Source organism: Myxocyprinus asiaticus, chromosome 2 (genome assembly GCF_019703515.2).
Source record: "Myxocyprinus asiaticus isolate MX2 ecotype Aquarium Trade chromosome 2, UBuf_Myxa_2, whole genome shotgun sequence".
Classification (NCBI taxonomy): Eukaryota; Metazoa; Chordata; class Actinopteri; order Cypriniformes; family Catostomidae; genus Myxocyprinus; species Myxocyprinus asiaticus.
Window position 1 is genome coordinate 50,420,222 of NC_059345.1, and position 13,730 is coordinate 50,433,951.

Consider the following 13,730-nt stretch of genomic DNA (forward strand, 5'->3'; position numbering starts at 1 on the left):
TCTGTGGGTCCACGGCCTGACCAATTGCATCACACACACCCTGTGGCTCACCCATAGCCTTATACAAGCCCATCTGTCTATTGCCAAGCAGCCATGCATGGAGCCCAGACCAAACAGCTTCTCAGCCCCTACACATGCAAACCTGCTTTCAATTTGGGGTCTCTATAAAAGACATATTTCTGTATTTTCAGCTGCACTATATTAGTTATTAATAACTATGATGTGTAGCACATATGAAATGACCTCAGTTAGACCAGTATGTTTAAGTTCAGGGCATATGTGGTTAGTTAGTTAGTTAGTTAGATGGATGGATGGATGGATGGATGGATGGATGGGATGGATCTCAAAACATGTTTGGCTACAGTTTCCCAGTGAAATGTCCAGTGGGGGGGTGCCAAAAGTGAGTGAAATTATGTTGTAATCAGACAAGGTTTTAATATGAATATTAGATGTTTTAATGAGTAAATCAACCCCCCCAACCTAAAGCTCAGAGGTGGAAAGTAATGAATTACAACTACTCTCATTACAGTACTTGAATAAATTTTTCACATTTTTCTACTTTTTAAGTATTAATAAATAATAGTACTTTTACTTTTACTTGAGTTCATTAAAAATGAAGTGTTCAACTTCGCTACAGTTTTTTTCACCACAATTACAAAGTACAAACAAATACATAACATTTCTGAATTTTTGGGAAGAAGAAAGTTATAAGCACTAAATCTGTTGTAAAACGCGCTGTGTGCAGCATGATAGAAGCCCGCAGGTCTCAGCATCATGAGCACAGCAGCTTGCATAAACTGCCGCCGGCATCCTCTCTTCTCTAGCTTCTCCAAGACTTTCTGCCCTGTCACTATATATACAAGAACTGTAATACTGTGATTTTCTGCATATTTCATTTTATTCTGGAAAGGAGCCGTTCATTTAGGTACAAGGGAACCGTCTGAACACGTTTAACCACTGATCAAACTTCAAACATTAACACAATGTAGTTTGACATATATGTGGTGATACCTTGTTTACTTGCTACTATATGTCTAAATCAAACTTTTAAATACCTTAGAAAGATACAATGCTAATAGTGTTGGAAATTAATGGGGATTCGGGACAAAAATGCCACTGAAATTCACCAAAATATTTTCTGCCTGAAAAGCCTCACCTGCTAGAGGCCAAAAGTGCATGAGGGATGGATGTTATAATTATATTTATTTATCACACATTTGCACATATACAGTGAAATTCTTTTTTTTCCCACATATCCCAGCTAAGCTGGGGTCAGAGTGCAGGGTCAGCCATGATATGGTGCCCCTGGAGCAGATAGGGTCAAGGGCCTTGCTCAAGGGCCCAACAGTGGCATCTTGGTGGTGCTGGGGCTTGAACCCCTGACCTTCTGATCAGTAACCCAGAGCCTTAGCTGCTGAGCCACCACTGCCCCAAAGACATAAAGAAGGTATAAGAAATCACAAAACTTAATATATGTTAAATAACCATAATGTTAGTTAAGACTTTATTATTACAACTGTAATACAATAATACAGATACAGAACCACTTTTAGTGTTTGAATCAATCATATCTCTCAGTAAACACTGTGTTTCAGTCACAATGCACATGATGTAGTTTAGAGATAATTTAGAGACATTTAGAATGTTACAAATGGCTATTTCTATTTAAATAAAGTTGTATTCTTAAATCTTTCTGTTTTGTCCAAGAATCCTCTTGCAGCAGTGCAGGTCTTTTGCATTTAGAAGTTGCTAGTTTAGGACCTGTGAGAAGTCTTTTTTTCAAACAAGAGACTGTGATTTACTTGTCTTTTTGTTGTGCATCTGGGCTGTACACTTCCCTCTCTATCCTGGTTAGAGATTATTTTTTTCAAAACAGTAATGCATGGAATAGCCTTCATCTCTCTAAATCAATATACTTTAGGAGAAAATAGAATTTCAGGAGAAATGTGTTTCTTTTTGTCTATTTTTAAAACCAAAATTTGACTTGCAAGTGTAAAGCAACTTGTAAGATCTCAATACCTCAGCAAATGGGGAAAAAATCCACTGTATTGAGATTTCTGCATGGTAGCGCAACCATTTTCTTAATAATAAGAAAATTTTATTGAGGACCAAATTAGTACTTTAGAATGCTTTTGTAAGGAATAGGTGACATAGTATATGTTTGCCATCACGGGTAAATAAAAAATGGAATAAATATCACTTAAAGCAATTATTACAAACCGTAATAATAATATGCAATTAATAATTTTGGCAGTATTTTTGATCAGTTTAATGCATCCTTGGTGAAAGGAAGCATCAATTTCTTTCAAGAACAAAAATGTCTTTGTGTTCTAAAAATGGAAGTGTATACCCGATACATAATATAATTTTCATAAAGTAACTTGTAACATAATTACTTGAGTATTTTTTCAGCAAACTACTTATGTCATAATATTTTTAATTGCTAAAACTTTAACCTAAACCTAACCAACAGTGTTCAAAAAGATAAATGAGTGGAGAACAAAACAGACAGCCTACCCTTAACCAACACCTAAACCTGACCAATAGTTATTTTAAAAGCAAATTCGACATTAAAAGCACATTTACTGAAGCAACCACATAATTTCATATCACTACTATGGCACTTTCGTTTCACTTTCGCCTCGAGCGTCCTTGGCTGGGCTTGAGGCTCAGTCTCTGAGTCCAAAGGCCAACACTCTTTCAGGTGAGCAACAGCGGAATTTAATCACATTGGAATAAGTGTGTAAATGTAGGTGGGTCTGTAATACAAGCGTTTAAATGTATCATTTTTCAAATGTAAAGTAAAATTGTTTTGATATAATAACATTGCAGTGTATGAGTAACAGAGCGAAAAATAAGTGTTTATAAAGTCATAGCAGCCATAGTACCTGTGATTTGTGTGAAAGTGAATAAAACGCACAGTTGTTGTCATGCCTCTAGTGTTCATTTCACCAGAAAATTGCAGCAAAATGTAGAAATTGGCACATAAAAATCGGTTTGCAAAAATGTAGTTAAACAGTAGTGATGTTCATTCTATTAGACTAGGTTGCTAGCTAGCTAGATAGACAGATAGATAGATAGTCTAAAGAATAACATTATGTTGCCAACTAAAGTATTGAATGCCAAGTATTGAATGATGTGCATGAAAGCTATATTTTTGATTGAATATCATTCAGACAAAGTGCTATCTCCTGCCCCACTGTGAAACTTTAATCTTGCTCTGCTAGTAAAGAATACTTTATTGTACTCAGAAGCCAGTCATTGCACACTATGCTAAGCATCTGCTGCTTTAGAGACAGTGATCAAACAAGGAAACAGTTCACTCAGCTGCACAAAGAGTGTATATAGTTTGTTCACCTAAATAGCTCCTCATTGAAGAGAAATACAATTAAATAGTAATGCTATACAAATGGCCTCAATACATCAGGTGTCTAAAATGTGGAGAGATGTTTTGAGTCATTGTGGCCCAGATGAATGGGTACACCTCCATGAATGGTTTATCGCTTACCTTGATTAAGAAAACAAATCCACACATTCATCCCTTATTTGATTCCCCTTTTGATACCCTGTAAAAGAGTGATCTAGGGGTAAGGCATGGATTTCAAATCAAATAAAAAAGGAAGTACAAAACACATCCTCCTCTTGGGCTGGAGCGTCTTTCATAAATCAGCCCCCAAACATATGATCCGCTCATTATTGTACTGACTATCATGTTGCACTTTCCGTAAGCTTGGCAAAGCTAAATCAACTCTGCATTCAAGAGACAAAGATTTGGCAATGAGTTCAGCCTAGAATAAATAACATTTTCAGCTCTATGGGAATGACAATATTCTTAATAAATTAGACTTAAGCTGTGCTGAGTAGAAATGTATCACCCTTCTGTTGAGAGCCATGTATATATAGCGTGATGGCCAATGTAAACTATCTTGCATGTCATTGCACCAATTATAAGATTATAATTAATCAGCATAAAATATAAAGTTCAGTGATGGAATTGACTCTTAAAGATGGAAAAGCAATAAGACAGCATGAATGAATGAGCAGGGGAAGAGGGCTACAGAAAGGACTATGAAAGAGTTGGGAGTACCCATGCACTGTGCAGAGGAAATGATGACTACACCACACTTCCTCCCCTTATCTTAAATCAGAGGCACAGGCTGTAAAAGGGAAGGATTAGCGTTACACTGACATTCGGTCTCCCCCCATAAGCCTAGTGTGAATTGTACAACACTGACGCTGAGTCAGGCACATCTTTGTTCAAACTCATTATGCAAACAAATGCTCATGCTCTTGTTTGGTGTGTACTGTATATTATAAATGGTTCAAATTCCAATGGATTAAAATGCTCTGTTTGACCACTGTAGAGTTCCTATCATGGCATGTAGATGTTAATACTCTGTATTTCTGTGCAGGTGAGCTGTCCCTGCCGGCCTATTTCAGCCCATATGCTGATTGTCCAGACTCATTGGTTGAGAGCAGAGAGAATGCATATGCCCAGCTGGAGCTCAGGACACTGGAGCAGGCCCTGCTGGCCACCTGTGTGGGCAGCCTCTCCGAACTCAGTCAGTGCTTATGACCACTTACATTACATTTATGTTAATGTCCATACCTAAGAATTGCACTTTAAATTTGTGTGCTGTATCAGAAGCGAAGGCAGAATCATGTTTTTTATTAAAAACCTTTTTTATTTCAGAATATAAACTAACCTCTGGCAGAGGAAAATAAGTTAAAAAACAAAAAACAAACACAGGGATTTTCCTGATCATGTGCACACATACATTTGTACCATGCCTTCCACTGGCTGAAGCAAACACTTACAAGCAACATACTTTAGGTGTTCTAATAATTAGATGATTGAAGAAAATGACAATTATCAACTTATAGCATATTTAATTAAAAAAGCTAACCTGTTCAACCTTAAATTAATTAAATACAACATAACAGCTAATGTGTTAATTTATAGTTAACAAACAGCAAACTTGATTAACCTCTTAAACCGATAATAAGATCATCTCTGATCTCAGGTATGTGGGTGGGTATGATGGGAAGGGACGATGTGTAGAGACCAATCGGCCACTGTTTTACAGCTTGGATTGGACTGATCGCTTAGATTGACAGGTCTTGATTTACCATGCGCACAACTGAAACAGTGCTGGATCTTATTACTTGCTACTTATTCTATGTAATTATGTTTATGGTTTATTGTGGCATTTACAAATGTAAGTCGTTCATAGGTTCAGTAAAACCCTCAGATCACTTGTTTGGAGAGTTTTTTGGACTTTTGATAAAAAAGGCTACCTTGGTTCCAAATGCCAAAACTTGCTTTGAGATAACAGTACAAAATTCAGAAAGCGCATCCTGTATGATTTCTTTATTTTATAAAACCACAACGTTTTGCTGTTATTGTGAGTGTACACAAATAAAAGTAAACCCTTTATAGTTTCGAATGATGTCTTACTCTTATCTGTATGACCAAAAATGATGGATTATTTCAGGGAAAAAGTCAGGTGATCGTGCCGGTGCCTCCGGTGACCACAGAGGATTGACTATGTTATGTTATCAATATAAAAAAACAACTCAAACAGGAGCAATTCAAATATTGAATTTTGGGGGCATTTCCGACCCTGCACGATGCTATTTTGAGCCAACGCCTGATTAGCTTGCTTGTTGTTAAGCTTAATGGAGGCTATTGCCTAAGTTCTGCTGGCTCTATGGAGATTTTTTTATAGTGGTATAATTTCACAGCAGTGGCAAACAATGTCGAAGTTTAGGGCAAATATTATCCTTACCTGGCTGTCACAAATGAAGGCTGGTCAGGTAGACTTCGATGTTGCTCCTCAGGGCGCTCGTTCTGCATGCGTTAACAGTGTGGAGGCTGTGACAAAGAATGTCAAAGAGGCTCGTGTGGTCTTGCAGAATTAAAACTTAAATGCAGATGTTGGGCACACGTTTAATTGAGAATTGATGCCAAGGGCCAAATTTAAATAAAAACTAAAATATAAATAAAAAATAAGAAATTACTTGAAAAAAGGGCACTTATCTAGTGAAAGAGGGCAGGTGCTTAAGCACCACTTGGGATCTATCTGTGCACGTGACTGCCTGCCTGAGTTTCGTCGACAGTCGGAGGCAGCACGAAATTTGACGAAGGCGGCCGCCTCGTAATTTTCTATGCAGGAAAACCCTGCAAACATAGACTTCTATTGAAAAGCTCCCCACACACATCTAGGGTTCAGGATGTCATAGAAACTTGGGGATGGTCTTTTTTGACTTGAGCCAGTAAGCAACTTTCTTGCAACCATTTCTTAATGCCCTAACAACCACATAGCAACACCATAGCAATACCCTAGTAACCACCCAAAAGACCATGATATTGCATAAATACAGGGTTGGGGAGTAACGGAATACATGTAACGGGATTACGTATTTAAAATACAAAATATAAGTAACTGTATTCCACTACAGTTACAATTTAAATCATTGGTAATTAGAATACAGTTACATTCAAAAAGTATTTTCATTACTGAAGAGATTACTTTGCATTTTATTGTCATTTGTTTTATTTAATATTTAGTCCTTTCAGATGGAAAACATTTATACATATAAATGATGCGATCCAAAGTGCATTTGAACAGCGGTGAAACACTTTCTTATGATGTGTTACATTCATACGAGCAGACAGAGGAGTAAGTTTGAAGTAAGTTTGGAGCAGAAGAAATAGAAATAAACCCTGTGTAAATTGTCAGCTTTACGCTAAGCTAAAATGCTATTTCTAGCCATTTTACATGCACATTTTACCAGACACGATCATATTTTTTATCAAGAAAATTCACGTTGGATCATATAAATATATATATATATATATTTTATCTAGTAAGACCTTTGATATTAGGGCAAAAACATTTTCTGGATGGGAATATTTTGATCATCAATTTTCTTTAGAAGCAACACTGCATAAGATATTTAGGTTTTTCAGAGAATGTATTTTTAACATGTGTATTTTGTCTTACTGTACTGGCAGAGTTTTTATAGTCAAAACAAGTGAAAAAATCTACCAGTGCTGAAGAAGTAATCCAAAGTACATAGATTACATTATTGACCTTGAGTAATCTAACGAAATACGTTACAAATTACATTTTAAAGCATGTATTCTGTAATCTGTAGTGGAATACATTTCAAAAGTAATCCTCCCAACTCTGCATAAATATTAGGGCTGCCAATCAAGTAACATTTTTAATAGAATTAATTACACGATGTGCCGATTAATGAATTGAAGTAATCACAATTAATCATATACAAATATTTACTAAGAAAAGTGGTTTGACAAGGAGTGATGCTTGTAAAGCTGGAGCGCTGACTGACCCTTACTGCAAGTTTGGACATCAAGCTTGAATTGCTCCGATGGTAGGAACATTCCTTATTATGAATGTACATTCAGCTCAAGGGCATGATTAATTGCGTAAATGTTTTTTATATGTTATTTTTCATATAATTAATCGCACTAAATGAACACGTTATATAGACAGCCCTAATAAATATAAACAAGTGAGCTGACATTTTTTTGTTTGTTTTGAAGTAAATATAGCAGAAAATATTAATTGCTTTCTACATTGAATAAGTTAATTTAAGTGTGAACTTGAAAATATTAAGTAAATTCTACATTTGTTCATGTACATTCAAACATGTAAAAATGTATGCTCTAGCTTATAAGTAAATATTCTTGGTTATCTTTACAATGCATCATGTATCAATGTACCAAAATACATTTTACTTAACTTTTCAAAGCTGGTGTTCCCAGCATGCACTGGGCTTGAAAAGTTAATGAGCTTGCATGGTTTCACTTTTTGCAAGTTGATTTACAACAATTTTACTGTTGATGTCGTTGTTACAATTGGTAACTTCTTGTTTTGTGAAGTCTGAAGTTCATTTTCTACTCAAAATGATCTGTTCATGATCAAACAATGTATCTGTTGATTGTTACCATCACCGTGTTTTATGCGCCAAGTGTTGATGTCTGTGTGCGCAGCTCTGAATCTTGTTGCTATCGCCATAAAAGCAAGGTGATGTTGTCAAATAGAAAAGCATATATTGGCTTCACTGTGGAAAACTTCCGTGTGTCATGTGATACATGATTAAGTACAACAAAAAAGCATTTAAATGCCAATAGACTTTAAAAGCATGGCTTAATTCAGTGCTATATTGCTTGAGTAAAATGTACGAACAAAAAGTGAGTGAAATTGACTTAAAGCAGAGTATTGCAAAGTAAACTTTACTTGAGAAGTTGTAATTAAAGCCACCAAGAATTGTGTGTAGCATTTACATGAAAATATGGTCTGTTAAAATGACTAGCAATTTCTACATGAAATTGTTTCCTAGGTTTTTTAAGTAACCCCCACTCTATTTTTTTTTTTCACTGTATAATGCAAATGTAATTCATTGTTGGCCTATTAATTCAGACATTTTGATCAAATACAAGATTAAGATCAGTTTTGCACTATTTTTAATTGGTGTAATCGAAGTATGGAATTTCTAACACTTTTGTATTTCATCATGACCTATGAAACTCCTGTTTCTCGTTTTCTTCTTAATAAATGATTAAGGATAGCCTTTCACGACATAACAGAGGACAGTAATTATATTTCAGAATTAAGACACCCAAAGGGGACCTTCCTCCTTTTTGTTAATTTGTATTTATTTATTTATTTTTATTTATTTTATTTTCATCACAGCATATTACTGTTTAGTGACATTGTATGTTTTTTTATGATTACTTTACATGTCTGTGAGACAGAGAGAGACATCTGTACATTTTAAGTGCTCATGTTCTTAATGGTTGACATTGCAGGCCTGGTGAGGGGTGTGTGACTGCCTTGTCTGTGGGCAGTTTGTTTACGTAGCAGACCGCAGCTCGTGAGGAGGGAGGGTGTCTGCTACTAGCATTCAGGCAGAGAGGGAAACACTCCCTCCCTTAGGGGACAAGCAACACTCCCGCAGTTGTGTTTCTGGTACAAGAGCACCTTCTGTTTGGGTCAAAGTAGTAAAAAGCACCTTCTTTATGCTTTGTTATTACTGACAAGATCCAGCACGCAAGCTGAATTGTAAAGCAATCCTTTGTTTAGCAACTAATGTGCAGAAGTGGTCCATTAAGGCCCATGTAGACCATTTGTAATTGATCAATTAGATAGTTTCTCACAAATGATTAGTTATTTAAAGATTGGCCACCTTAAACTGTGTGCAAAAGCAGTGAAATTTAATTGATGGATCTCCTGCATTCTCTCAATCTTATCTATTTCCTTTTTGATGCTTTCTACATATGGTTGACAGTGTCCGTTGTCTTTACAGTAGGCTGCTGCTGTTTCTCTAATGGTCAATACAGACTTTAAAGGATTGTGCTTTTGGCCCCATAATATTTTCTCCTCCTCTGGGGAGCAACCCGAGTCTGGATTTCTGCATTGGGAGGCAAAACATCAGACTTAAGTCTCCTTAGAGTGATTTAGAATAAAGCTCCTAGACGTTTGACTTTATCTCATTCCTGTTTCCTTTCCACATTTTACATAAAACAGATGGGTCTGAAGATAAATTTTGTTATATTGAATTACGTTTTGTGTTGTGTGTTGTCAGCACTTTATAAAAATGACATGATTGCGATTGGCTACACAGCTACTGTCTTTAGTTTATGGGGTTAAACTGAAGACAAGTGGCTTTTCTATCATATCAGCAGTGCATTTCATATTTCAAATTAATTTATTGCAGGCCATTTCTAAGGGCATTTATCTGCCTGCATTTCATCTTTTTTTTTCTTTTTTTTTACTTTGACTTCATATGTCTCTTGCAAGATACTTTTTGACAATATGCAGACATTTTACATAAGTTGTGCTTGAAGTTCAAATATGTGTTGTGTATGTGTGTCCTCTAGGTGACTTGGTCTCCCGTGCAATGCACCATATGCAGCGTTTGGTTTCAGCAGGTTCAAGTCTCAGTCCTGGCCATCTTTTCTGTGTGCAGCCTATCTCCTGGTCTCCAGACGCCCTTCACACGCTCTATTACTACCTACGTAGTCCACAGATGGAGTCCCTGGAGAACCCCAACCTTGAGCCACCTAGGATAGCCCTCAGTAAAGAGAGGTGAGATCAGTAAGCCAAAACCCATACATCATCTGCTGAGTGCAGTTTAAAGGACTAACTGCAAAGAAGCTGCTTCTGAAATGGTATAAATACAGCACGAAAAGGTGTATTTACTTTGCACAGACGCTACATAAATGTATTTACACAATGATTAATATAGCAAAAAGAGTGTTATGAAATTAATGTTTTATATAAGAATGTGTGAATATAGAAACAACATAGTAATAAAAAAAATCCAATAAATAATGATAATATAATGGGCTCAATCTCCGTAAGTGCGCTGTGCAACGTCTTATCCAATTTCCATGAGTGTGCTAATTCTAAGCAGAATTTTCATGCCAGCGCAAAGCACATGTGGGCGAGGGTGGGAGTGTTTGCGCTATCTGTGGGTGTATGTGCACAAACTGGGAGTGTATTGTATGTAAAAGAAGTGGCGCAATTTGCTATTTGCCTGAGAAATAGGTAATTGCGCTAAGACGTTTCAAAAGTAGCTATTGTCTCAGTGCAAATTCTAAACTCAGTTCCTGCATTTGCAGTTTGGAGATTTCACCTGCAGATGATAATAAAGTCCGTGTTCAAACTCTGAAAATACAAAGGAACATCAAATCGAACAATCACTGTTGTAGCCGTTTTGTGAAACAAATATTTATGAGATTTGTGTTAAACTATCTTTAGGTCATGTTTTATTTTTCAATTATTATTATTATTATTATGTTTATATTTACAATTGTATATATGATCTAATTTGTATTGGTATTTTTCCACCTGTTGTCGTAGAGTGATTTTTAAGTCACTGCAAAAAGGCCGGTTGAAGAAGTTGGAGAGAGTAAAATATTTGAATTTGGTATGATTTTTTTTTTTTTACTACTTCATTATTTTGATTTTCTTTTAGTTTATGAATATGAATTTAGAAACATTTTTGGTTACATTTTTTCATGTTTCAATAAATGAATTACATTTTTCAAAATCAAAATAAACCGGTAGAAGTGAAGTGTATTCTGATACAATCACTGTTAATACTAGCCATGATTTGTGTGTCAGTAGATGGAAAATTATTAATAATACCTATAAGGGCTGCTCGTTTATGGCAAAAATCATAATTAAGATTATTTTGGTCAGTATTGAGATCACGATTATGTAACACGATTACTCATTGACTTTGGAAACATCATGCATTTATTGAACTTTTTGAAGAAAAAAAATGTCTTTTTACAGTGGATTTCCTTGAACTTGAAATGTAAACTGCACTGGGTAGGGGAGGAGGCTATTGTCATATGATAATTACTTTATGTCACGTATGGTAGTCAAATTAAGAAAAGCCTCCATCGCCATCATTTACAGCAGGGATGCTCACACTTATGGAATGAGGTCTACTTTTTCATCATGTTATTGCAGCAAGATCTTCCATGTACAATAAAGGCTATACATTATCACAATACCAAAATTTCAGTAGTCAGTAGTGAAATTTGACAATTCTCAATACCAGCTTCAAAACCACAACAAATAACAACACTAACTAATAAGTTAATTATGGAAGAATGGTTTCAAGTTCTTAAGTAATTATTCAAGACTAGTAAACAGTCAGTAATAAAATAACAATAAAAAACTGTTAAAAGTTTAAAAGTTTTTAACAGTAGTAGGCTATCAAGTAAACATTCAGAATGAAATGCAACAAAAAACTACTACTGGTCTTCACTTTATGATAATACATTAATACTTTTTAAAGCTACTAAAGTTACCCAGTCAAGAGCAGTGAATGTTTTCTCATTTTCTTGTTATGGTTGTTTGATTATTATAATGACACACTAGATGGCAGCAGGTCTATTAACTTACATATATACTTACAATTTTAATACAAATCCACTTTTTATCCACTGTTTTTGTTCACTTTAGAAATAGCTTATTGTGTTTACATGAATACCTAACCAAGACGGGCATTTTGGCAAAATTTTGAAATGTATATGACCGTTTAGGTGTGCATTAGTGCAAGCATTTTTGGAACACACGCGCATGTTCAGCACACACACATACACCACCTGTCAATCAAACAGGGCGCAGCTGTTACTAGATCACTAGCGAATTATAAAATGACGTGCTCTGGATTACTTTCAACAGCAGAATAAGAATATGAACTTTCTAATAAGTGACACAGGTTATTTTTTTCGTTATTGACGTTATAATTAGTCTGCTGGTCTGGTCGGGCAAGTAAAATTCTCTTTCACTTGCCCCTTCAAAAATACACTTGCCCCTGACAAGGGTTAATGTCGAGCCCTGATTAAATATTGTATTCAACATTCTCTGATAATTATTTTGGAAAACAAGCCAAAAAAGACTAATCACAAACGTATTTTGTTCCAGTGTATAATGGGCTAAGACTACACTCTCTCACCTTTATTTTCACCTCGATCCATCTTTAACTCACAAAAAGCAAACTTTCTCTTCTTAATAGAGCTGTGTATCACTGATTTACTTCATGATAAGATAAACACAGTGAAAGTGACACATATATTATGATTCACTACGTTATAATCTAGCTGCAGCAAACACGCGCGATTGACGAGCGTCCCCACACCAGAGTGTGCATCAACCGGAAGAAGATTCAATCTCTTCCCCGGTCACTTCATGCCACTCATAGATGCGGCGCTGACCGCACAGAGAAATGTTTTTTGGAAATGTTTTGGAGTTTATTTTCATAACCTGCTTCCTTATTATTTGAACTTTAATAAAGGATGCTTTAAAAATATAATGCTGGGGTGTTTCATTGCAAAACAGAATGGGATACAAAAATAGTTTTATCTGATCCTATCTTGTTTTCATAATTGTTGGAAGCCAAAATCGTAATTGAAAATAAAATGTGATTAATCGCCCAGCCCTAATACCTATATTCTCAAGAATTTAGCATAAGTCCAAATCCTGACGAGAACCTATTTTTTTTCATGTGTATAAAAGGAGCGTTTCACTGTCACAGAAGTATGCCTGACATTCAACAAGGACACAGTTATTGCACAAAAGAACATCCATATTTATATTCTTCTGATTCGTTGCATTCAGTCCATTTACACTACCAACTCCTTATGAATGTGCTGTCTTTGTTTATGACTCAGCCCATTAGCACTTTGCGCATGCAATTCCGTCAAACCGACTTATGCCTAGACTTAGCGCATGCTTGCATGAAAATACCAAAACTTCATGGCCATGCCCATTGACTTTGCATGTATGACTTATGGCATATCACTGCGCGTAACGCTGTGCATGCACAAGCCTTAAAAGTTTAAGGCTATACTAATGCTGCATTACAATGTACATAGAGCCAAAGCAGCACCAGAGCTACTGTTGTTACTAGGGGCTGAGGTGGGTCAGAGCAGGAATATTTTAGTATGGCTTTTACATTATGTGGCATTGTGTCTTTATACAAAATTTTGAGCAGCACAGAGCCAGCCCTACCTCAGCTGTGTAAAGATACCATTAGACTTCTGAAATGAAGCACCATTGTGAAGGCAAAGGAAGCACATTAAATTAATCACCCCTGGCTTATATGTTCCTGTTTTAAAATGCCTTTATAGACCCACTTTTCCAGTATTTTCCTTTTGGTATTCTAAATTTAACAAT

The 13,730-nt window shown here is 35.8% G+C and overlaps 1 protein-coding gene across 1 annotated transcript in view; it reads left to right on the forward strand.

The window, feature by feature from the left end:
* The window catches only part of LOC127452262 (ankyrin repeat and BTB/POZ domain-containing protein 2-like), a 43,499-nt gene that overhangs the window by 16,203 nt on the left and 13,566 nt on the right, over positions 1 to 13,730 (forward strand). Inside the window, exons 2-3 of the mRNA XM_051717607.1 lie at positions 4,413 to 4,562; positions 9,914 to 10,121. Coding sequence (XP_051573567.1) covers positions 4,413 to 4,562; positions 9,914 to 10,121 — 358 coding nt within the window. The remainder of the gene's footprint in view (positions 1 to 4,412; positions 4,563 to 9,913; positions 10,122 to 13,730) is intronic.